The sequence below is a fragment of the Biomphalaria glabrata genome, chromosome 1, assembly GCF_947242115.1.
Source record: "Biomphalaria glabrata chromosome 1, xgBioGlab47.1, whole genome shotgun sequence".
NCBI lineage: Eukaryota > Metazoa > Mollusca > Gastropoda > Planorbidae > Biomphalaria > Biomphalaria glabrata.
Genome location: NC_074711.1, coordinates 35,302,180 through 35,328,241, shown reverse-complemented (window position 1 = coordinate 35,328,241; position 26,062 = coordinate 35,302,180). Strand labels below are relative to the sequence as shown.

Sequence of the window (26,062 nt, the reverse complement as noted above, 5' to 3'; positions counted from 1 at the left end):
ACTAGAATCTAGTCAATCTAGATCTATAGATCTAGACATCAATATCTAACTGATCTTGATTTGTTTCGTATAATAGCCAAATTCTAATCATGATACTTCGACTTGGCTTTTCAACTAGATCTAGATCTAGATCTAGTATTTTAGTATCATCTAGCATAGATCTATAAATCTAGAAGTCTAGATCTATTCTATAGTCGTAGTCTATAGATTAGCTAGATTCTATCTAGATCTATAATAAGTTTAGTTAATTGTAAGTTCTTAATTAATGATATTATATTATTATAGATCTAGAAGTAGATCTAGTAGAAGTCTACTTTTTTTATACTTATAGATCTAGATCTATATTTATATTAAATTATCTTCTTTTTTGAAGTAAGTAACGTCTGTATTATATTTATAATTATATTACTAATAGTAATATTGTAATATTAGATCTAAATCTAATATAAGTTATAAGTAAAGATAGAAGTTCAAACTTCAGTAGAACTTTTACTTACTTAGACTTAGTCGAATTACTCACTTACTTACCGACTTAGACTTAGAATCTAGATCTAGATTTAGATTGATTTAGAAGATAGTCTAGATCTAATTATTAATAAATCTAATTACTAATAGACTAGTTTATGATTTAGAAGATAGTCTAGATCTAATTATTAATAAATCTAATTACTAATAGACTAGATTTAGTAATAGTAATACTCATCATTGATATATTATATAGAATTTAGAATATTATACTTTATTATAGATCTAGTCCTAGAATCTAGACCTACTCACTTAGTCACAAAGTTAGTAGTTGTAGTCTAAACTCTTAAACTAAAACTTATTAACTAATAACTAAACAGTCTGTTAGACTTAAGACTAAAGTAATTCATATCTAGTAATAGTCATAATGATACTCATCCATGTGGCATGTCCATACTATTCAAACTATTCCGTATAGAATACTATTAATTATGATTATAATGACAATTATGTCATTATATATATAGTCTATGTAGTGTCTATAGATTAGTACAGATATAGATCTATATTAGTACTAGATCTACTAGATCTATATAGATTATAGATCTAGTCTAGTGATAGTATTAGTAATAACTGATAGTACATAATCATCCATGGACCAAAGGCCTAGAACATAATCATCGTCTTCAGAATCATCATTTTTACTTGATTGTACAGAATAATAATATAATAATTATATTTTATTGACTATTTTCCTTTTTTTTTCTTCCATGTTTCAATGTTTTCTTTCATTTTAACCATGCATTACTTTTTTTTCCTTCTACTTGTAAATCGAAAAAATTTCTGAAGTTAAATTTTAACCTCTATATAAAATGTTTAAATTTTTTTTCAGATCCATGGGTCGAAGAGGAAGCATGCGTGGACGATCTGGAATTTTATTTGTTTCTGTATTCGCCATTGGTCTTATAATATTTTACTTATCATGGCGTTCTCTGATTTCTCCTGATGCAAATCCAAAATTAAGTAGGATAAGTGAAAACCTTAGGTCTGAACCTCAGCTTGAAATGGGAGCTCCTAAAGGTGGTCTGGATTCTAAAGAAGTGGTGGATGAAAATGCTGAGCCTGATGAAGTGTACCATGAGTTGAATGAAAATCAAAATACTTTTGAGAAAAACAAAAAAAAATTGTTGATAAATCAAGACTCAAAAGAAAAAGATAGTCCAGATAGTTTTGACAAAATCGTTGCCAATGAAAAACAAAGGGAAAGACAATCAAATAAAAAGTATTACAAGTCATTTGAAAGTGTAGGAAAAACTGTTAAATTAATGTCAAGATTAGTACATCTTGACCTAAAAGGAGCTGCCCCAAAAATGTCGTACCTTAAAAAAGTCTTGCCTCTGATGTCGAAATTAGGTGCAACTGGACTTTTAGTTGAGTATGAAGATATGTTTCCTTATTCAGGTTCTTTACAAAACATATCTGCTCTAAACTCATATACAATAGAAGAAGTGAAAGAATTTTTAACTTTGGCTAAGAATAATAGTCTAACAGTTATACCCCTGATTCAAACATTTGGCCATATGGAATTTATTCTGAAAAATGTCTTTAGTAAATTAAGAGAAAGTGCTCACACTCCTCAAGTCATAGACATAACTACCAATAATTCCTACATTCTGTTACAAGAGATGATCAGACAGGTAATACCACTTTGTGTGTGTGTGTGTGACATTTTATTAAAGATATTCAAAAGTTTGATCTGCAATAGCTTGTTGTTGTAGAAGTTGTTGTTAGTAAAGTTCCTCTTTAAGACCTTGGGATCTGAAGTTCAACTATCTGCCTTGGCCAAGACTTTAACCTGAGATTCCTTGGTTTGGACTGTTTACTACACTTTGTCATTTTTCTAACAATAGTCACAGAAAATTATAGAAAAAGAATTCCTCTTTTATATAGCATGGTCAGCCCGGTATGATCCAGTTTGGGGGGGGAAGTATCTAGGAGAAAGTTTCTGTACTTCTTTTAGGCATTCAGCAAACACAACTTAGCTCAAGTCAGGTTTCAAACTCGAGCACTCTTGCTAGGTAGCCAAGCGGATTATGCCACCAAGCCCCACATTCCAAAATGGCACCCAATTATTTATTTCTAGAGTTGAATATAAAGTTTCTCTAAATGTTAACATCTTCACTCTTAAATAATCTTTTCATAAAAAAAAACAACAACAAATAAAACCATCACTTTTTAAAAGCAGTTATACAAAAAAAGGGGGAAATGACCTGAATTTGAACTCATGGCACAACTCTACTCAAGCTGACATACTGACCACTGTGCTAGTGATGTGCCTATGAAAATAGAAGATTGTATAGTTATCTTTTATTTGTCACAAACCTTAAAGTAGACTAATTCAGATTATACCACCACTTGAGTGCCGGAGAAATAAATTTTACAAACTTTTTACCAGATAGACAGAGTGAGTTAATATAAGCTTTGTAAAAAACATTTTTATTCAACACGTAAAACACCAGGCTCTTGAAGCCGCAACCATTAATTTGCCTGAATCGTCAAACAAACATCATTGCAGCATTTTGTAGGAAAGGGGGCCGCTTATTGGATTAGTGGTGAGTTGAGATGACATTAAAGAGCAAATCTTTGGAGATGAATTGAAAACTGTGGACCTATATTCTGAGCAATAGATAGAAGTATTGAAAGTTAACAGTTAAAAAGATGGAATAAAAGGAGCTTCTTTTAATCAGATAAGAAGGCTGCACAAGACATTCATGTTACAGCTTTCCTAATTTATTAAATTGTATAATGAATTGTTTTTTCAGACCTTGATCCAGGCTCTGCTGTAATTGTATTTAATAAGATTATGAAAAAAAGATCTCTGCATTGGGAACACATGCAACTTTTCTCTTAACATAATAACACACAATCATATCTCACATATCTACTCTCACACACCTATAGTGACCAGCCCACACAGATAAAATTTAACCACACATTCACACACACTATCATCCCTGCCTACTAATTATTTCTTTAACTCTGCTCTTTTTGTAAGATGACTTTTTTTAGTTTTTTTAAAACATTTTACTTGAACCTTTTCATTAGGTACTGGATGCTCATCCTGATGCCACCCACTTACACATTGGCTGTGATGAAGTGTATGAATTGGGTCTTGGTGCTAGTACTTTAATGAAAGACTTTGACAGAGATTCACTCTATTTAAAACATGTTTCCAAAGTGGCCAACATAGTTAAAGAGTTAGGCTTAGCTAACCAAAGGAAAGTAATGCCGATCATTTGGGACGATGAGTTGAGAAAAATTCAAAGCGAACTCATTATGGTAAGTTATGTGAAATCAAATCTAATATTTAGTTTTGTAACTTTTGAAATTATTTTTTTCTCTAAGTGTTGATGCATTTGGTGCTTCTCAGGAACACGCTTTGAAATATTTATTTTAGTAAACACTCAAATCATGCGAAAAATGCCTCTAAACATTTTTCACTTTTTAATACTTAGGTCTTAAAGCTTCTATTTCTGTTTATTAATTTGACCATTATGTGTTTAACATAGTAGTATCAAGAAGGGGTGAAAAAGGACAATTGTTAAAGCATTAAAAAAAAACAAAAAAACATTGATTAAAAGATTGATCAAAGTTCAATGTTTCTAAGCACTGCACGTGAGATGGAGTGGAAATAAAAGTCTCAAATATTGCTGATAGATAAGTAGACTCAACATAGAGTCTTAAAACTGTGGTATTGTCAGAATCCAAGGTTTACTTGAAAACTTTCAGTCACCCCATATTGCCATAGTAAATCATGCAAAGTGGAGCATTCATTGCTGAGATGTTGTCAATAAAAGTGTTGTTGCTTGGTTACTGATTTGTAGCTTCAGACAGCTAATACAACTAAACCAATGTAGGCATATTAAATTCTTAATGAAGTAACTTTGAACAAGGTTCATTTTAAACAAACTTGCATATCACTTTTATTTACAAATAGAGATTCAACTTGAGAGATAATTTAAACAAACTTTAACTCACTACAAATACACGTCAGTACTGACTCACGACTTTCAGTTAGTCTCCTTAAGTTTCACACCTTCCATTTTGTTTCACGAGTTACACCAGATCATTTGAAGGTTTCATTAGAAACTCCTCAGCCTACACAACCAAAACCATACTTCATCATTTTTACTTCAACATTGTAAAACAAAAGAAAAGTACAGTGGTCTATTCTTTTATTAGAACTTTAGGTTTTTATCTTTTCAGTCCTACAAACTGCCATCCTTAGTTGAGATTATGGTTTGGTATTATGGAGTTAATGTGTTAGAAAGAGTGAATATGTCTGTTTGGGATACATATTCAACACTCTTTAAAACAGTCTGGGTTGCATCAGCTTTTAAAGGTGCCACTGGCAGTCGACAATTTTACACTGAACCTTGGTTTCATTTGCAAAACCATTTCAGGTAAATAAAATTTCTCATAACATAAGAAGATAGAAATAATTTGTAACATTTTAAAACATAATTTCATTTAAAAAAAACAACAAATTTTTTAGACTGGACTAAGTAACTGCTGGAGTCACAGCCAAAAATATTTGTCACTGTCTGTATTAATAACACAATTAATATAACAATAGGCAATTAACATCAAAATGATGCTATTTTTAAACTTAAGTGGAGTTGTTCTACACTCAGATTATAAAGACACTATCAATGCCTGTCTTACTGGTTATAAAGACACTATCAATGCCTGTCTTACTGGTTATAAAGACACTATCAATGCCTGTCTTGCTGGTTATAAAGACACTATCAATGCCTGTCTTACTGGTTTTCCAAATTATAAGCAGCTTTTACCTGACTTAGTAAAAAAAAAGGGGGGTGGGGCAATAGGTCTAAACAAGTATCACTGTTAATATTAATAGCAGGAGATGTAGAGTCAAATCCAGGGCCTAGATCTAAAGATAGATGCAACATCTGCAAAAAAGTATGCACCATGAAACAGAAAGCCATTCAATGTGACACCTGCGATGAATGGTACCATGCATCATGTCTCCATATGATTACACCTGTGTATTATGCCTTAGGCAACAAAGATGCATCATGGCACTGTGTACCGTGTGGGTTACCTCAGTTTACATCAGGACTGTTTGATTCCTTTGATGCAGACACTTCTAACCCATACAACATCCTAAACACCATCCCAAACCAAACTCACCAACCACTAACCAGATCCACTCCTGTTAAACCTAAATCTACTAAAATTAATACAACAGCCTCACTAAACAAAACTACTAAAGAAGTAACACTAAAGAAGTAACACCAAAATACCTTAAAACCTTAGTAATAAATTTTCAAAGCGTTAGGAACAAAACAGCAGACTTAGAAATTTTATTAGAATGTGAGAAACCAGACATAATTGCAGGCACAGAAACTTGGCTACATCCTGAAATTTATAATGCAGAAATTTTCAATAGTAATTATGAAATTTTTAGAAATAAACTTTTAGCAATAAAAAACACTCTTATAGCAGAAGAAATTACCTTACCTAACTCAAAAAATGTAGAATCAACATTTTGTAAAATTAATACCACCTCAACATCCCTAATAATAGGCAGCATTTACAGACCACCAAATTCTAGTTTAGAATACATGCAGGAACTATGTAATCAGATTACTACACTTAAAGAGACAAATAAAAATGCAGTTTTTTGGATTATGGGTGATTTCAACCTACCTGATATAAATTGGAAAACACTAACCATAGATAAACACCAAAACCTTAAGGACATAAATGAGCTTTTCATAGAAACTTTACACAACCTAAGTTTAGATCAAATCATTAAAAAGCCAACTAGATTAAACAACACATTAGATCTCTTCTTAACCAACAGACCTGGATTAGTAGTTGATTATGATATTATCCCTGGTCTATCAGACCATGAGATCATAAAAATACACAGTCAGATAAAAGCAGTAGCCAATACAAAACCCAAAAGAAAAATCTTACTCTGGAATAAATGTAACCTAACACAACTACACCAAGCTGCATTAAACTTTCAACAAACATTCTTATTAGAAAAAGACATTAACCAACCAGTCGATGACCTCTGGAATTTCATTAAAAACCATCTTAAAAGCATTATAGAAAATCATATACCAACTAAATACACATCAAACAAAATAAATAAATGCTGGTTTAATAATAGACTAAAGAAGCTTTGTAAACAGAAGAAAACCTAATATAGAAAATTTAAAGAAACTAATGCAGAAAGAGTTTACAAAAAGTATATAAAAATTAAACACTTAACCCAAAAAGTAAGCAGACAGCTGCAGAGTCAATACATAAACAATGTAATATCTAAAGATAACAACAAAAACCTATGGTCATACATTAAGTCTAAGAAAATGGAAACAACAGGCATAGCGCCATTAAAAGATGAACATAACATAATACATAATGATAATGAAACTAAAGCAAACATCCTAAACAAATACTTTGCATCAGCATTCTCAGCCCCAGGAGACAAAGACATATTACTGAATTTGAACCAAGTAGACAACATAGAAGATATAGTAGTACAAGAAAATGGAATTCAAAAACTATTAGCCAACACCAAACCAAATAAAGCTTCTGGACCTGATGGTATTCCAGCTAGATTACTCAAAGAACTAAGTAATGAGCTAGCCCCAGTGTTCAAAATACTCTTTCAGGCTTCACTTAACCAGGGCAGAGTACCAAAGGACTGGAAAGAAGCTAATGTCACCCCCCATTTAAAAAAGGAGAAAAATCTGACACAGGAAACTACAGACCAGTATCACTTACCAGCATCACATGTAAAATCCTAGAACACATAATATGTACCAACATCATAAACCACTTAGACAAACATAATGTCCTCACACCATACCAACATGGCTTTAGGAAATATAGATCATGTGAAACACAACTAATAGGACTAATTGATGATTTTTCAAAAGGTTTAGATAATAGTGAACAAATAGATGCTATCTTACTAGATTTTTCTAAGGCTTTTGACAAAGTTCATCACCATAGTTTGCTTAAAAAATTAAAATATTTCGGCATTAATGGTCCACTGCATCAGTGGATTAAAGATTTTCGGATAGGGAGAGAAAAAACTGTAATAATAAATGGCTCTAAATCAACACCGATAACAGTAAACTCAGGTGTACCTCAAGGAAAAGTCTTGGGTCCACTACTATTTTTAATTTACATAAATGATTTACAAAATTGCATTACTTCAGGAATAAAAGTCAGATTATTTGCAGACGATTGCATAATATATAGAACAATAAAAACAACACAAGACACAGATATTTTACAAAGAGAATTAGATGAATTACAGAAATGGGAATCAAATTGGAGCATGTCTTTCCACCCAGAAAAATGTCAGTTGTTAAGAGTAACAAAAAAACTAAAACAAATTAATTCCACTTATCTTATTCATGGCAAACCAGTAACACAGACTAAAAACGCAAAATACCTAGGTGTTATAATAAATGAAAAACTGTCATGGAATCCACATATTGATGAAACTACAAAAAAATCAAACAAAGCATTAGGATTTATTAAAAGAAATTTCTATAAATCAAATAAGAACATAAAACTAAAATGTTATTTAACCTTGGTTAGGCCAATAATAGAATATGCATCCTCTGTTTGGGACCCCTCAACTCAAGAAAACATTAAGAAACTAGAACAGATACAAAATAGAGCAGTGCGATTCATAACAAACGAATATTCACATTTGACTAGAGTAACACCTTTAGTAAAATCACTAAATTTAGAAAGCCTTCAGGACAGAAGGCTCAAAAGTAAAGTAGCAATCATACATAAAACACTGAACCATAATCTTCAAATACAAAAACAAAATTTAATAAAATACTCTGAAAGACACAAAGATAAAGGCACATTCCTCGTCCCATATGCTAGGACAAATTTGTACAAATACTCCTTCTTCCCTAGTGCTATTAGAGCATGGAATGGGTTGCCTGAGCTAGCCAGGAAAACCAGTGACTTGGCAGAATTTAAGTCACTGGTTAATATGCATGACTAAATGCATGACGCGTAGGACGTAATCATCTTCTTTTTTGAAGTAACGTCTGTGTTATATAAGATATGATTATATAAGTAACATATATTATTATTATAAATATTTCTTAGAAATAAAGTTACCTTTCAGATCCATTAGACAGTCCTTAATTTTCATTTCTGTGGACAATGGTTAAATAAGGTACCAGCTCACTGAAACAAGAGTTTTATTCTATCCAACAATATTTTTTAATATCTTTGGTATATAACCTACTAAATTTAAAATCAATTTATTTACAGCTGGCTAGAAGTTATTGCTCTAAACAGTCGCAGACTGCGATTCCAAGGTATAGCATTGACTGGATGGTCTCGATATGATCATTTTGCTACTTTGTGTGAACTTTTACCAGTGGCTTTACCAAGTTTAGCTGTGTGTCTTGCTACAATGTCTAATGCTGGACTTTCAGAGGTAGGCCAATAGCACTTAGTGCCCTATACCCCGATACAGCATGCAAATATGTCAAGTTGACTAGTTCTTCTTAAATTGAGAACTGAAAGTTCTGTGAGACGCTGTGTCTGATTGTCAATCATGATTAAGGGTTAGGTGCTTTTATTTTTTTACAAACCCTTTATCATCTCACTCTGTCTCCCACACCCGATCTCGGATCAAGTCAAAATTTTGCACATTTCTTTCTTTTACCTGACAAAACAAGAATCAACAAAAAAATAATAACCAATTAGTTAATTAACTTTTGGTTATTATTTTATTGGTATCGAACAAGAGAAAGAAATTGTATATGACTGATGTGGTAGTATAAGATGAATTAGTCCCCTCTATACTTTGTATAGAGAAATAGGTCGCAGCTTTAAAGTTTGAAACTAACAATAGATAATTGTTAGACCAATTATTTTCATAAGCACTTTGCTGGCACAGTGATTAGTGTGTTTATTTTAGGAGGCTTGCTATCATTCTGTAACTTAAAATGTAAAACTGCTTTGTTTGTTCTAGGCTAATCATAGATCAGCCAGTAATGTGTTACATTGTAATGGATTAATTGAGATTGATTTGCCTGTCATTGATTCCAAGTCACATTTAGCTCAAGTGTCTCAAGACTGCAGGTAGGTAGATATTTCTATCATTATTCTTTTCCACTGTATAACCAGTTTAATAACAACAAAAGTTAATTGTTGAAAACCTTTGCAACTGCTTAAGTAGAGATTGTTGAGTAATAATAATAAAACACTTTAATTTTGTAAGTCATAAATAGTTTTATTCTGCTATTTCTATATAAAACTCCTTATTTATTAATCCTTTTAGATTATATATTGGGCTATTAATTTAGTCCAAGTTTGCTTTCCATAAATTGCCACTCTTACTCTACCCAATATTTGCATAAGTAAAAATTCTTTTAGAACTGAAGATAATCAATGTTTCTGTGTTATGTTTTCTATGTACCAATACTTAGTCTTGATACATTTACATGTGGCTTTATCATTTTTGTTATATTGAATCATTTTTTTTTTATGTTTTTTCCCACAGATTTCCTGGAAGTGTTTTATATCATGCTATGCAAGAATTTTATGGCTACACACAAATCAAAACAAAGTCAAAAATTGAAGGTTGGTTATCAGATTACCAAATCGCCCACAAATTTTCTAACCCAGGACAACTCAAATCACTAGCCAAGCTTCTAACTATACAATTCTCTGGAATAAATAAACTGGCTCCTGTTTTTAAAAACACTATGCAAGAAATTTATTTACAAGATACAATTGATGAATGGATAGCAGAAAATATTGATGAACGAAAAAAGGATATTGATGATATTTTATCAAAAGTTAAAATATTGATAGAGCCCAATGTCTGGCCACGTCGTCCTTTGCCATCACTTAAGTTGAACATACCCAGGTCTGCTCGTGAACCTCAGAATGAAAGATTGCCTATTAGCAATGAAAAAAAAGATCCTAAAGATGAAGAGCTGCCTGAAGACCAAGTCAATAATATAACAGTTGAGACTAAACCCCTGAATATACAAAACAGAGATCTCAATGTTAAGAAAGAGCAGCAGAAGTCTGATGTTGAGGAGATAACTGTTGCTTCCCTTCAGCAGTCAGAGAAAGCCTTTGAGAGTGAACCTAAGTTATCCTCAGTTTCTTTTGAAAAGAATAAAAGAACAGACACTGGTGTAAACATTGATAATATTCCATCCTTTTTAAAGGGAGATGAACAAGAACTGACTAGGAATATGAGCAAAGCAGTACAACCAAATAAGGATGAGCTCAAATTAGGTTCTATCATATTTGAAGATCAAGGCTATCAAGGCAACGCAAGATTATCTGGTTTTCAAAGACAAAAGATCAGCAGCAATGAAGTAGAAAATAATGTTAATAAAAATTTGTCTTTGCAAATGAAAGTGAATGGAGTTAATACTTCATTACCATTTAGAAGAAGGAATTACAAGTTCCCAGAAAGAAATATCAATGCTAAAAGTAAAAATAGTAACGACCAGCAATAAAATTTTTTTTTTTGTTTCTGATCTAAAATACGCCACTTTGTGATGAGATTTGTGTACATAAGGTATTTTCTGTGTTATAGTTGTATTCATTTAAATTATAATCTTTTTGTTTTCATCTATCTATATCATTACTTTTCCAATTTCAAAGCTTTGCACTAATGTTTGGACAGGATTATTTTTAATGTTTAAGGCGGGGACATTGTCATTGTGTACTTTTACCTTATTTTGTTAGCAAAATTGTTGAAACCTGATAAACTAAATACATTCCATTATTTTTTAACAGTGATGTATATACACTAAGACATTCTCATTTCTCATTAACATGCAGTGTATGTGTGTGAATGAGTCTAATGAATGCTCTTTAAAGAGTTATGTAGTTACAAGTACAAGAATATTTGTAAAGGGATGGCTTCCTGGCCTTCTGTCATGCTTTAAACTTTTCTTTGTAGGTCATAAAGTGCAGTAGTTTTAAGGAATTTATTTCTAAAACTTTAGTTTTCCTGAGTGTAAAAAGCAAAATGCAGTTATCATATCTCACTAGACTGGTGTCAGTAGTCTAATAAATTATTTTTAAAAAAAAGTATATTTTGGCATTTTTTTAAAGTTTCAGATGTTCCTTCACAAACTTTTTGCAGAGGGTTAGCGAGAAAAACAGGCAGGGTTTTAATTTCAGACCATTAAGAGTTTATGTAAAAAAAAATTATGATAGTAGATTATTTTATGTTGCATAATAAATTGTTAGGATAGACATTATTTTGTAATGGTTAATTTTTTGAGGATATTTCTTGGTTAAGTAACCAGTCAACTGCAATGAATATTTTGGATTATGAATGCTAAATATATTTTCAATGCCAGCAAAAATTTTGAAAAACTGAGCGCCCTTTTGTTTGAAAATCATGAGAATAAGTCATATGAAAATGGACATCATTTAGACCTCATTGCTATTATCAAACCTTAAGAAAAAGACAATTCCTCTTTGCTATTTGTCCATGCAGTTTTGTTGACATTTTATAGCTCTTGCCTAGTGTTCCTCATCACATTTCTTCTTCTTCGTTCTCATTGTTATGTTGGAGCATTCAGTGACTAGACCAATATATGAGATGAACTGCGCAGTGGTTTCCAAATCAGGGAGCTTTTCTTTCTATTGGGGTGTTTTGGGGCCAGTGTCTTATATGGGACTCTTGGTAAAGAGAGCAGTTTTGGAGGACGTGGTCGGCATTCTCTGGTGATACTCCACATGGGCAGATTTCACTGGTTCCAATTTTGAGCTTCCGGTACATGTGATGTCGCATTCTGTTATGTCCGGTCCTGAGTCGAAAGATTAGACGCTGGTCTTGTGGGGATAGCTTATAGTAAGCGTCATCTTTCCACACCAAATAAATCCAACATATTTCTTTCAAGTTTAGTTCTTCTTTTGACTTTTGTAATATCTAAATATATATACTGGCTTAATTGATACATCTGTTTGTCTAGATGTCATTGATCATGTCATATTGTTTCAACTTTTTCATATATACTTTTCAATTACATTATCAAATATTTTTTTCTAAAAAAAAATATTTTTCCATGCCATACATAAAATAATTGTAAATATTGTATATAACTTGCTATTCATTAATTTTTTATTTTTTTTTGTGGATGAATTATTTTAAAAGATTTTTTCAAAGGGGAAACGACAGAATCAACTCATTTTGTCATATATTCATTTTGTGCTAAATTTAGTGGTAGTGATACGCAAACAAGTTTATGTGTTTCCTTTCAACCACATTTTTTTCAAAGTAGAATCTGTAGACAATATGTTACACTCGATGTCACATTAATATGAAAATCATTTCCTTACTAAACCAAAGTCTTGACTAAGTGCACTGGTGTGGTGGGAACTACTGGTACAGCAATCTTTATCTGTTTGCATCAAATAATATAAAAATACTTTAAAATGTTGCTATGAAACAAAAAGAATTAGAAGTAGTACACTACAATTTATTATAAGGAGTTTCATTTTGTTGGATTTAAGTCATATTGCCAGGTGCATTTCAAAAACATAAACCAATTTCGTTGAAGTAATAAGACTACACTGTATGTTTTCAGCACAGTAATGTGTCTGTGGGGGAAGGGAGTATTCATGAATGACTAATTATTGGAATAGCTAGAAAGAAAGGATACCTAATTTCTGCATTTCCTGACATCTATGGATAATTTACATAATCTTGGCATTATGTCAAATATGATATTTATAAAGTAAATTGCAATTTTTAAAATTCTTCTTGTCAGATTTTGAACTTTGTTTTCAGAGAATTACCAATAATATTTAATTATTTTCTTTTTGCTACTTTATAATTGTGTTATTGTTTTTTTGTTGCTTTGCTTAACTTTAAATGAAATTTAGAAAACAAGATGACATCTTAATTCTGTGCAATTAAAAAAAAGTAAACTTTGAAAATGCCATTCTCTATGTTTGCTATTTTACTTTGTTTAATTTTCACTATTTAAGCAAATAGCAAAACAAGTAATCAAATAATTATTCACAAAACTTTTTGCACTCGTGTTAAACTAGGGTTCTTTACAAAAGCCCTAACCCATGCATTTTTATTTTAATAATAATGTGATTTCCTATCTTTTGTAATCAGTTTCAGACCTTGACATAATAACTATTTCTACTTGATTGTCATATGTACAGCATTTAAAAAAAGAGAACATTGATTCTATCTCGTGTCAAAAAAAACAAAAACTGATTACAGATGTTTACTTGGATACTTGTTGTGTTTTTTATTCAGTATTATCATTTTTCAAGCTAGCACACTCAATACATTTATGACTGTAAAAATTTAAAATGTAATATATTTTCTGTTTTGTCAAAATCAAAATTTTATTAAGCTCAGTTGGTTTCAATTTCAGATTTGGCACATTTTAAACATTTGACTGGTGGCTATTAACTTTGAGCTTCCACATGTTTTGTTATCGGCTGGCAAGCTTTACACCCATTTTAATCACTCATTCCATTTATGTTCACTGAATATCTTCACCTGATGATATATACAAATATTGTTTAATGTTTTAAATGAAGATTTTAAAATCCATTTGGGTTTCATTTTGACAAGGTATAAGCATATATGTTCAATGAAATTAGCACGCTGATTCAGAAATTAACTTCGTAGATACTTAACAAAGTTACACTTACATAAATAAATTTGATGTTTATTAAACCTTTTCTAGTTGCTCTATTTGCAAAATGAATTTTTTAAATTTGATGAGAAGGCATAAAAGTTTGCAGTATAAGTAAGGTTTACCATGACATTTTAATTAACTTTTTTGGACATGGTACCAGTATTTAGATTGAAGAAGCGTAAGTAAAAGTTAAAACTCTTAAGATTTCTGATTAAAGGACTCAATTTATCTAATTTACTTGTCTGTGTTATGCAAATTATAGACATTTTTAAACAGAATCTGTGAATGACTGGCTTTAAATGTAATAATCAGAATTAACAATGGACTATTAAATGGTCTTGTGCTATGCACTTCCATCATAATAATCATCATCACTCCTTTGAGTTCCTCATGGAACATAGGGCCTCGACAAAAACACGCCACTCTCCACGGTCTCTTGCTAGCTTTTTGATGGTGTCCCAGCTCTTCCCGGTCTTCTTCAAGTACACTGCGTCGCCATGTTCTTTTTGGTCTTCCTCTGCGTCTTGTTCCCTGGGGGTTCCACTCTAAGGCCTGCCTAGCTCTGTTGCTGGTATCTTTTCTAAGGGTGTGACCAATCCATCTCCACTTCCTCTCTAAGATCTGCACTTCTATATTTTTCTGTCCACTCATCTACCACAGTTTGGTGTTTTCTACTTTGTCATACCAGTGTATTTTTAGGATATTTCTCACATCATAATAATGGATGGGTTCAAATGCTGTTCAATGACATCCACTGTTGGCATGAAGGAACATCCAAAAGTTACAAAACATACTTTTCCAGTCAACATATGAAAGTAATGCAAGTTACTACAAGTGTGCAAGTTGACAACTGCAGCCTGAACTAAGAAAGAACTTGCGTCTGCTAAACTGAGACCACACAATAGATACATTTTCTCATTATAATCTCTACACTGCTCTCTTCTAGTTAAGAAATATGTGAACGTGCACTCCTCGACAATGAAGATATTTCCATACTCTTATTTTAGATGATATATACAACATGTTGTGCCTGTTTCTCATTTCCTACCAAGGTTTAAGGCCCAACAAAAAGATTTCATTGCAGCCACTATTCTCAGATGTGGCTGAATGGTAAAGGGCTTGATTTTTTAACTAAGAGGTCGCAGGCTTGAATCTCAGTGAAGAGACTGGAACCTACAATTTTAGGACACCCCAAGTCCACCAAACTCAAATGGGAACCTGACTTGTGTCAGGGAAATTTAAGGCAGTTGGTCATTGTGCTGGCCACATGCACTCTTGTTAACCTTAACTGCCAGCCATAGCAACAGATGACCATAACATCATCTACGGCAGTGATGCCTTGCTTAATTCGACCTATGGGCCATTTTAATTTTCGACACTTGTGTCGCGGGCCACATGAAAGAAAACGTACGCCTACAAAAACTAAATGAAATTGACCTGAAACATTTTGATTAGAAACCTGTAGATACAGTGCTTCATTAATTAATGGGATATTTGAAATTTTTCAGGCGTTGGAAAATGGCGTCATTTCTCTAAAATATGAGCAACATTGTAGCTACTTTTTCCATCGACTCATTTTCTTGTCTCTTTTTGGTAAATGTTCCCATCGATCCAACAATTTCTAAGTGTAGTGTAACAATCTTTTATTCGCGGTTCAAACCAAGAATGTCATAATATTTGTGCTATTATGCCATTTATAGGTTGTTTTTTTTCTCTACACTTTTCCTGGTAGATTCTACATTCACAGTTCCATTCATAAATGCACAAATGTTAAATGTCATGGTACCAATCCTCAAAGAAAAATTAGACTTTTTTTTTTAAATAAAGGGGGATTTTCTACACTGACATTTCGGCGATCCGGATGGAATCACATCGTGGTCCTTTTCTGGCCCGCGGGCCGTATTTTGGGCATCACTGTTCTACGGTACTCTATAGATCCGGTATGAAAGGGGCACTTCAGTTTCAGGACATAATAAATGCAATGAGACAAAAGAAAAAAAAACTCTAGCACATAATAAGTTAATATATGTAGACAGGCTTTTAACTTTCCTCAGATGCTATGCACTTGTAGAATCTCAACTGAATTGGAGCCTTGAGCTCAAATTATGAATGGATTATGCATTCTGTTTGTGTTAATTTACCTGAACATGAAAACTATACCTAAAATGCAAAAAAAAATAAAAATTGCCAGTTACATAGTGTTTCCCTGATTTACTATAAGTTCCCCTTTCAGACCTTGTGCTTTATAGGGCAGATGATGTCATCTGTTTCTGTGGCCCACAGTTAACAAGGGTGTCATGGGACCAGTACAACGACCAACCTCCTTTACTTTTACCCCAACTAATGTCAGGTACCCATTAGAGCTGTGTGGTGTAAGAAGTGCCCAAAGATCCCGAAATTAAAAATCGATTTCCAACCTGGGAGCCACCACGCCTCCTCCCTGATTTTTAATAATAATAATAATGGCAATGTCTTTGATAACGAAGATAAAGGATGAGTGCAGTGTTTCACATGACTATGCAAACCCAATTATGGCCTGCAAATTTTTCTGCATTTTGTGTAGACAAAGCTGTTGTCTTCTGTGCCCGTCTTCAATTAGGGTTTCTTTTTGGGGTCTCGTGTGTCATGCAGCCTTTGTGAGAGCTCTCCAATTGTCTCTTACAGAGGCCATGTTCCTGTAAGCTCACCTTTGGCATGCAGTTGTTTCCCATGTGGGATAAGTGTCTGACCCAGCGCAGTTGTGGAATGGTAATTAGTGCTTCTTTACTATCATAGTATTTTAGTTATTTGTAGTCTTGCCAGCATATGCTCATGGATTGAAGGCAGCTTTGATGAAAGTATTCAAGGAGCCTTAAATGCCTTCAATATAGCACCCAGATCTCAGAGCAGCTTTGATGAAAGTATTCAAGGAGCCTTAAATGCCTTCAATATAGCACCCAGATCTCAAGAGCAATACAAAAGTGTGGTGAGAACCACTGCTTTATAAACATATTTTTGTTGTTAGGTGAAGAAACCTATTCCACCATTCTCTCAGATTTTTAATAGTGTTGTGTATTAGTATTTTTTTTAACCATTCAAACCTACTTTGCTCTTTTTAAAATGAATTCTCTTATGTTATTTATATGCCATGATGTTTTAAAACAAATTGACCTTTTAGAAGACAAACATCTATGAAATATTGAACAAAGCTTTATTCAAATTTCTCCAACATAAACATCCAATGTGTCTGACAGATCAATAAAACGTAAAACACAGTGATGAAGTTAAATATTAACAACTGTTCCACATACCTACCCAAACACAAGTTCTAGTCATGAAATGAACAACACAAATCTATACAGAAATAAATGTGTAAAATAAATGGGGGAGTGGGGAAGAATTGTATGTCACCTTATTTAAAATATGGCTATACATTTGGAAACAAGATTTGTCCATGAATGTAATTCATTAAAATATTTCACACTTTAGTATCAATCCAATCAATTCAACACAAATGGCTAGAAAAAATATATTTAAAATTGTTTATGTTGGCAACAAGATTTTAAGAAAGTTTTCAAAAAGCTCCTAAGATGCTCCATTTATTTGATTCCTCTATGGGAAGGTGCAGATGCTGTTGGTGGTGGAGGTGGACCCTTCTGGGCTAATTCATCAATGTGAGAAAGCAATATCTTTTTACGCTCTTCTGGCACACACTCTAGTGTCAGGTAACGCTTGTCATTCTACAAATACAAATGTCCCACAAAATAATAAAACATCCCCTACTGCTAACTTAATGAGTTTACAGCCTAACCAGTAATTAATTCATGTTTGGTTTGTTTGAACATGTAATAGAAAAATTAGGCCAATATAAGAGCACTAAGTCAACTTACCTCTAAAACTTTTTCAATATCTTCAAGATGTCCTTCAGTTTCTTCAAGAATTTTTTTAGTTCTATTAAGAGAATAAAAATGCCACATATTATTTGTTTAAAATTTAGTTTTCTAATATAGTGATGTGTACTATTAAAAAAAAAAGGTCAATGGAGATACTTACTTGTAAGTAATGACTTTTGTTTCCCTTAACAATTCACGGAAATCTGCTTTGGCATTGACAAACTTTTCATGCATATACTCTGTGAATTCTTTCTCTCGTTTCTAAACAGAAAAAAAAAAAGCTTATATTTATATATATACTTATTTTAAGCTCAACTGTCTAAATGAAAGTACCACACACAATGTTCATAAAAGTAAAATTGAAAAAAAAATTGGTTAAAATATTGTTTATGGGCTTTGTGGGTGAATTTTTTTTTCCTGTCTCATTGATAATTTAAAAAAAAAAAAAAAGTAAAGAAGACTTAAAAAGAAAGAGGTAAGGTTACTAAACTTACACGATCACTGGAGGAAAACTTGCTGTACCTTGGATCTTCTTTGATTTGTTTTTTCACCTCCTTCCAAGTAGATGTTAGTGAAATCTGGAGAAAATTATTAGGAAATTTTATCAACAACAACTTAAATTATGTTTTACTTTCCTAATCTTCAAAATGTCTAAAATGAATTGTGATAATGAAACTGAGGTACATGAAGAAAATAGGCACCTCAGTTTCATCCAGCAAGGAATGGAACATGACACGATTTCTTTTATAAAGTCCTTCAATGTGAGCTTCAAACAATTTCTCTTTTTCTTCACGCTCCAAGGAGTCAGTCAGCTCCCATCTATGATCTTTGCGGAGTTGCTTACGAGTATCTCTCCAAGTCACTTCATTATTTCTCACCTAAAATACAAAGGACATTCATATTAGATATCAACTGAATTCAACTATTAATACTTGAAACCAGTGTTTTCCAAGTGTTAAAGACTATTATAAAGACCATTTGTTTACCAAATCAGAAAGTAGAGCATTGAAATGTTGAATAGCTTCATCCTTTTTATGCTGTTCACGTTCCTTATCTCTTTCCCTTAAAGAAGAAGACAAAGACTGTTTGACTTCCTCTTCTCTTTTCTTGATGCTAGCTTCTATTCTCTCTTGTTTTTCCCTTTCCCTGCGTTCTTCATCTTCTGAAGTAGCCTGCAAATAAACAGATATATAACAAGTTTGAAAAGATAGTAAAAAACTTACAAAAAACCCTTACAAGGCATAATTAGTATACTTTGGGGAATTATTTTCTTAAAAATACTCTTCTGCGAGTAAAGCTGAGTGGTAAAGCACTTGACTGCTGCTTCTTCTTCATTCTCATTTTTATGTTGGGGTAATCAGAAGACTAGACCAATATATGAGATGAACTGCACAGTGGTTTCCAAATCAGGGAGCTCTCCAAATAGTTTTTTTTCTATTGGGGTGTTTTGGGACCAGTGTCTTGTTCAGGCCTATTGGTAAAGAGTGCAGTTTTGAAGGACATGTCAGCATTCTCTGGTGACACTCCAAATGGGCAGATTTCACTTGTTCCAATTTTGAGCTTTCGGTACATATGTTGTCACATTCTGTTGTGTCCAGTCCTGAGTCAAAAGATTAGACGTTGATCTTGTCAAGATAGCTATCTTGTGATTCGGATGAGAGCTTGTCCATTTCTCATTTATTTTATTCACTATTAGTTTCTTCATTTCTTCTTGACACTTGGCTTCTGAACCAAGGGATCCCGGGTTTGAAGACTGGGATTTTTATGGCACTTTATGGTCCACCCAGCTTTAAAGGTAACTAACATTAGCTGGGGAAAGTAAAGGTGGTTGATCCTAATGCTGGCCAGATGATAACCTTATCAACAGTGTGCTACAGAAAAAAGATGACCTTTAAATCTTCTGCCCCATAAATAGCAAGGTCTAAAAGGAGACCTTAATTTTTTTTTTTACTTTATTACTCATTTTAGATATGAAATAAATATTTTTTCATTTTCCTAATGTTTTGATGGCACATGGAATGATTATTAAATCAGAAAAATATATTAAGTAAAATAATTTTCTGAATCAATTTCTAATAATGATAAAAATCCACAATTTTACTTGTAGTAGTCTCTGAAAAAGATTTTTTTTAAAGTTGTTGGTTGTAAGTAAGAAAAGTTCACTTGTTTCTCCAGCCAATGGTGTACCTGGGTGTTTTGAGGTCAGCACATTTACCAAATGCTGTTGCACCCCGAGGGTACACACATAATGAGTAATTAACCAGCGACTTGTTCAAGACCTACAATAAAATAAGAAATCCTATACCAACAGGACCAAAAAAAAATTTGGACAGCCTAATAATCACAACCATTTGGCCACTTGGTCCTTTCCATTGGTTAGTTTTTTCCTCTTTTTAAATCTACATTTTCATCATTTTGCTTATAGTTAGACATCAAGTTTACCGACTTCATCACTGTTAGCATTACATACCTCATCTAGAGTTTTGACATAGTCTTTGAACCAGTCCTCTCTTCTAGAACTACTATCAACTGCTTCGTAACGTGGATCATTGTTAATTTTCTTTTTAATGTCGCTCCACCTTGAGTTTCGTTCAATTCCTGATGTTTCTTTGAGCAGTTTCAAGAAGTCTGCCTTCAGCTGAAACAAAAATGCAAGAAATATAAAGCTTCAGAAAATGAATGCAAGCAATCAATAACAGACATCATAAAATTCAATGGTCAAAAAAAGAAATACTGTACAAAAACATTTTTTAAAAATTTACGTTATAAATAGTTAAATTTTAACCTTAAAAAGAGAGTTCCATAGTTAAATCAAATTGAAAGTACTAGATATGTTATCAGTTCAACATTTTATTTCTAAGAGGCAACAATTATAATATAAATAATCATCAACATTTACATAATAAATAAATGAACATTTAGAAACACAATCCTTTATTTCTCTTTTGTGGAAAATGTCAAGAAAATTTGAAGCATCACAAAATTTAATTTCTGTTATGTTTCTATTGTGTGATACTACCCAACAAAATGTATTAATTTGTTTGCCATAAACACACAATTTATGCAATGTAATATTGGTAAATGAATCCAATGAAATGGCACAAGACAATACTCTCATTATGCACCAGAGAGTTGCCATCTCATTTACTAATTTCAATCAAAACATTCTTTCACAATGGTATTCAAAATTTTAGTCCAATTCCTGAAAGAAAAATTTTTACAAGTTTATGCACAATAAAATGGAGAAGCCACAGCTTTTTTTTCTTTTACAAATACTTTGAAAGAGTGCCAAACAGTTAAAAGCAGTTAGTAAATTAAGGATGGCAACAATAAATCAACAGCAAGGGAGAAAAGAAAGTGGGACCATTTTAATTTGTTCAAATAGTAAAAATATAAAATAGTTAAATGTATAGTGAGTGATCATGAGATCAACTAGATTTCAATAAGTAAAGCCTTGCTATTGACTTTGATCTCCAGTGCATAATCCTTGACTTAAAATGTACAATTATAAATTCTTAGGAAAGAATCTAAGTAAGAAGAGACAGATGGATCAATGAGAAATAATGTCAGGAAAGAATGAAAAGTAAGTACATAAAAGTATTGGATCTATATACCAGGTTAGACCACCACAAAGGCTTTCCACATCAGGGTCAAATTGCACTGGCAAATGACCATCAGTCCTATCAACCATGCTGTCTACAGCTTCCTGAAGTAACCTTCCTCTTCTTTCCATGGGAGGAACACAAAGTTTAATAGCATTAGAATATCAGCTAAAAATAATCGACTCTTAACAAAATACAGCATTCAAAAATGTTTTCATTTTAAATCAGCTCAGATCAATAAAGATTATATTATCTATATTTATTTATTTTGCTATATAGATTAAACTATAAACTATCAAGAAATAACACTAATGAGCTGAAATCATTTTTAGTTAAAAAATTAGAAAAAAAAAAAATGGATGTTTATTTTTAACAAATTTTATAAATATTAACACCTTAAGCTATTAAAAACAAATATAAATTTAACAGGACATCATTATCAATTAAGTAAAACTAATTTCAAGAGCTAAAGCCTTAATTTAATGAATGAGAAAATCTTAAAATTTTTCAAATCTAAATTTATAATGTTCAATAATGAATTAAGCACAGAATATGGCTAGTTTTCAGAGTACTACTATATCTCATCAACAATGTAGCTATTCAAAGTAATCATTTGCCAACTTAGACAACTTACAAAGGGTAGAAAGCTGAAATAAAAAGTCATTTTACAGACAATAGCAAGTTATAACCTAATAAAATTTGACCACATTTTGAAAATGAAAAAACATCACTATCTATTGCACTCATAAGTATCTATATCATTAAAACTAATATTGCAATGTTGAAAAGTAAATTTAAATTACAGAAAACTGTGGAGAAAAATTGTTTATTAAAAGAAAAATGAGCATTTGATGTCAAAGAAAAATATATGATCTTGTATGACAATGTTTATTAAAATCATTAAATATAATATTCACAATATATTAAATAGTATACTTTATAGAATAATATACATTGGTAAAAGAAAAAAGTAAATTATGATAATACTAAATAAAATAAATCAATATTTGTATTGAAAACCCTTGCGCTGAAAATGTAAATATCAATGACAATTCTTTGTAACATATTTATTAAATAACATTTTGTGTTTAATAATGTTTAATCAATAGAAGACAGACATGAAACAAAATGATTTCAGACATTAAATATATAGAAGAAATCAGTAGTGCTGATTTATCAGCATCCCAAGATTACTTACATATCTCAGGAAAAATCTTTTTTTTAACCATCTTTCAAACGAAATTAAAAAAAAAGTATAGCAGCCATTTCTTTATGTATTTTGTTTCAACAAAATTAAATGCTAAAATCAAAACGACTTAATTCCACAGGATTTTATTAGGTACATGAGGAAAGCATTTAAAGCCTTCTTGAATATTTATATAAGTTGCTTTTTTAGGTTATTCCCCCATAATCAAATATATCACTTTTGTAATCGTGAATACATTAACTATCATTTTGGTAAGTTGTTTTTTTTTAATTCTAAAAAAATTATTTACTTTATTATTGTCAATATCAAAATGATATATTTGATTATTTAAACAAAATACATACAAGTTAGCTGTAAGATAAATCCTCTGAAAAAAAAAGAGGTTTGAACCAGATATTTTTTCTTTAATTACAAAAATTGTTGATGTACAAAAAAAAAAGTATATTAATTGTAAAATTTGGAAACCCTTTTGTTTTTTCAGAAGACTTTTCCTTTGTGTTTTTTTTTGTTCTATCTTAAATTTACATTAATTACCTTTTCTTTTAGTACTGACTTTTCTTCCTTTTCTCTTTTTCTTACTTCACTAACAAAATCCAAAAACATGGACTCCCTCTCTCGCATTTTGTCGATGCTTTTAAAACGTTCATCTTTTCCATATTTAGCAGCAAAATCACTGAATGATGACCTTCAATTTGAGAGAAAAAAAAAAGGCTAGGGTACTGAATTAAATATTTATCATTCAAAGTAACTTACTAATCTCTATAAAGTATGTACTTACTTTCCATGTAATTTACTCTCTTCCATAAGCTGTCTAAAGGCCTCTTTCTTTTCTTTAATCCTCCTGTGTTTTTCACGACGCTCCTCTTCAGCTCTTTCCTTAACATATTGCTCAAATACTTGCTTACGCTCTCGAGAGGTGAGTAAGAGATAGCGCTGATCAAACACAATTTTATGAAGTTCTTTTTCCCATGTAGAAAATGCAGAGACCTGTAATAATTTAGTACATTCGAAAGGAGAAGTTAAAAGTGATCTTTTTCAAATGTATTTAACTTTAAATTACTGAGTTTCAAATCATTTAAATTCATAATGAAATCATCTCTTTTAATAATTGTGGCAGAATTATCTGACAAACTATACAGTTAGTAATCCAAAATATTCTTAAGGGAGAAATATTTTGTAATAGTCAGACTTACTTCCTTTTCAGCCAGCATGTCTCTGAACTGTTTCATCCTTATCTCCAAGGGTACAATGGCTCTCTGTCGTGCAGCTTGTACTTCAGCTTCAATAGCAGCCTCTTTTCCAACATCTATTTGCTTTGGAACTGATTCTTTCTTCTCCTCTTTAGGCTCAGGTTCAGGTCTGGTTTATACAAACAAAAAAATATATTATAAGGTTCAAACAGTCAAAAAAAAAAAATTGACAAAATCAAATCAAAATATAAAGTTTTTTTCTTGCGTAACTGTGTTTAAGCAAGCTTGCTAACTTAAAAGGGCAACATACTTTTTCTTCTTAGCTGGTGGTTCATCTTCTTCCTCCTCCTTCTTTTTCTCTAGAAAAGTCAAAACATTATTTTTAGCACAACAGTTCAAATCTTTATGACAGTATGAAACGTAGCAAAATTCCATACACAAAAAAAGTATTCATGTTAAAAGATAAATAGCTTTTCCACTGGAAAACACTTCAAGGTACATTGCCTTAAGGATTGTCTTTACCAGCAAAACCTTTTTAATTTGTAAAGTTCATTTGAAGAGAGTTTATATATTGAAATACTAGCATGTACTAACATCACCTTGCTTACCAACTTTAGAATCAGGCTTTGAGGCCAGTAATTTATCCACATCTGGTCGATTTTGAAGATCTTCTGGCTTTTCCCAAACTGACAGTCGTTGGCTTGGATTGTAGAAGAAACAACGGCCATCCCCCGTCCAAACAACACACCTTAAAGAAAATACTTTGAGACATGAATAATGAATGAGTATGTAACCCAATGAGCCAAATATTTTTTTATGAACAATTATAGATATTTCCACTCACTTATTTTCATGCTACAAGAATCTAACTTGAGACACAATAATAAAAATTTTAATACATAATCCTTTTTTTCTTATCCAAAATTTTAGTTAGCACTATTATTGTTTTAGTGGGCTTTGGTAAAATGAAAATTAAATGTATAAGAACAAACTTTTTTTTATGTTAACAGGATATTTCAATTTATTTATACATACATACATAGTCATAAATTGTTAAATCCATGATACTCTACATAATAAAGAAAAATCACTTCAAAAATGATGTACCAACATTTACAGGTTAGTGATTGATTTTTGGTCTACATAATAAATTAACTTAATTAAAAACAAACTATTTTTTCTATGACAATAAACAATCAAATAATACCAAGGTGTTCCAGGAACAGGAGTACTAGAAACAGGTCTTGATTTCTCAGCTGCTTTTTGCTCTTCTGTCATTTCCTCTAGTTTTTCTTTTTTTTCCTGTTGATTTTTAAGCATTTATAAATATGACAAATAATTTAAACAAAAAGAAAAAAAAAAAATTAATTTTTTAGTACCAGTAAATAATAATCTGCTCCAATGCTAAAATCTAGTTAATTTAAATGTAAATTAAATATCTGTAATAGAGATTGATAAAAAAAAATTAATATAATTCAATGGATATTGCTTGAGAAGAAAGATTGTTTAGGTGACTTTCTTTCCAGTAATAGCTTGGTGCATCTTTTGTGGAAAATATTTTAAAGTTAAACAATATCCATAAGTATCTAAGCACGTGGTTAAAACTAATATATCTTACTATAAAAAAAATAAGGGACAAAAATGCTATTTATTTGTGACGTCATGGGGAAAAAAAAAGAACAAATATATAAAAAGAAAAAACAACAAGAAAATTTTTGGGTTAATGCCTTTTTAATACATTTTCTAAGAAAGTTTATATTGGGAATAATAAATTATATTTTCTAAATTTAGAAATGTACCAGTTAATCACTTTAAAATCTCAATTTTTGGACTATCTTTCTAGTTAAACTAAGTTTTTTATTATCTACCTCTTCGTCTTCTTTATCAGACTCTTCAGAACTTTCAGCAGTATCCACTTTTGAAACTTCTGGCTGTCGTTGTTGTGTTGCTAAAGTAGTTTGTTGACTACCTGAATTCTGTAACTGCTCAAGTTTTG

General features: G+C 31.5%; 2 protein-coding genes across 4 annotated transcripts in view; one reads left to right on the top strand and one right to left on the bottom strand.

The window, feature by feature from the left end:
* Positions 1-90: 90 nt before the first annotated feature.
* Positions 91-14,428, top strand: LOC106068538 (hexosaminidase D-like). Of its 2 annotated transcripts, none has more exons than XM_013227938.2 (7): positions 91-250; positions 1,358-2,162; positions 3,571-3,804; positions 4,732-4,928; positions 8,815-8,983; positions 9,524-9,633; positions 10,055-14,428. In XM_013227938.2, the coding sequence occupies exons 2-7, from the start codon at positions 1,362-1,364 to the stop codon at positions 11,028-11,030; spliced, it is 2,487 nt and encodes an 828-aa protein (XP_013083392.2). In that variant the 5' UTR covers positions 91-250; positions 1,358-1,361; the 3' UTR covers positions 11,031-14,428. The 2 variants fall into 2 exon arrangements, with proteins under 2 accessions (XP_013083392.2, XP_055890030.1); XM_056034055.1 differs by having other exon boundaries at positions 129-372.
* A 2,940-nt stretch (positions 14,429-17,368) lies between these two features.
* LOC106068569 (transcription elongation regulator 1-like) overlaps positions 17,369-26,062 on the bottom strand; it is a 30,717-nt gene continuing 22,023 nt past the window's right edge. For both annotated transcript variants that reach the window (XM_056034017.1, XM_056034024.1), the window contains 14 exons: positions 25,935-26,062; positions 25,274-25,368; positions 24,675-24,814; positions 24,377-24,425; positions 24,070-24,235; positions 23,655-23,863; positions 23,411-23,561; positions 20,538-20,705; positions 19,054-19,239; positions 18,769-18,945; positions 18,562-18,645; positions 18,228-18,328; positions 18,065-18,125; positions 17,369-17,914 (listed from right to left, as the gene is read on the bottom strand). In XM_056034017.1, the coding sequence (XP_055889992.1) occupies positions 17,774-17,914; positions 18,065-18,125; positions 18,228-18,328; positions 18,562-18,645; positions 18,769-18,945; positions 19,054-19,239; positions 20,538-20,705; positions 23,411-23,561; positions 23,655-23,863; positions 24,070-24,235; positions 24,377-24,425; positions 24,675-24,814; positions 25,274-25,368; positions 25,935-26,062 (1,856 nt within the window). In that variant the 3' untranslated portion in view covers positions 17,369-17,773. The remainder of the gene's footprint in view (positions 17,915-18,064; positions 18,126-18,227; positions 18,329-18,561; positions 18,646-18,768; positions 18,946-19,053; positions 19,240-20,537; positions 20,706-23,410; positions 23,562-23,654; positions 23,864-24,069; positions 24,236-24,376; positions 24,426-24,674; positions 24,815-25,273; positions 25,369-25,934) is intronic.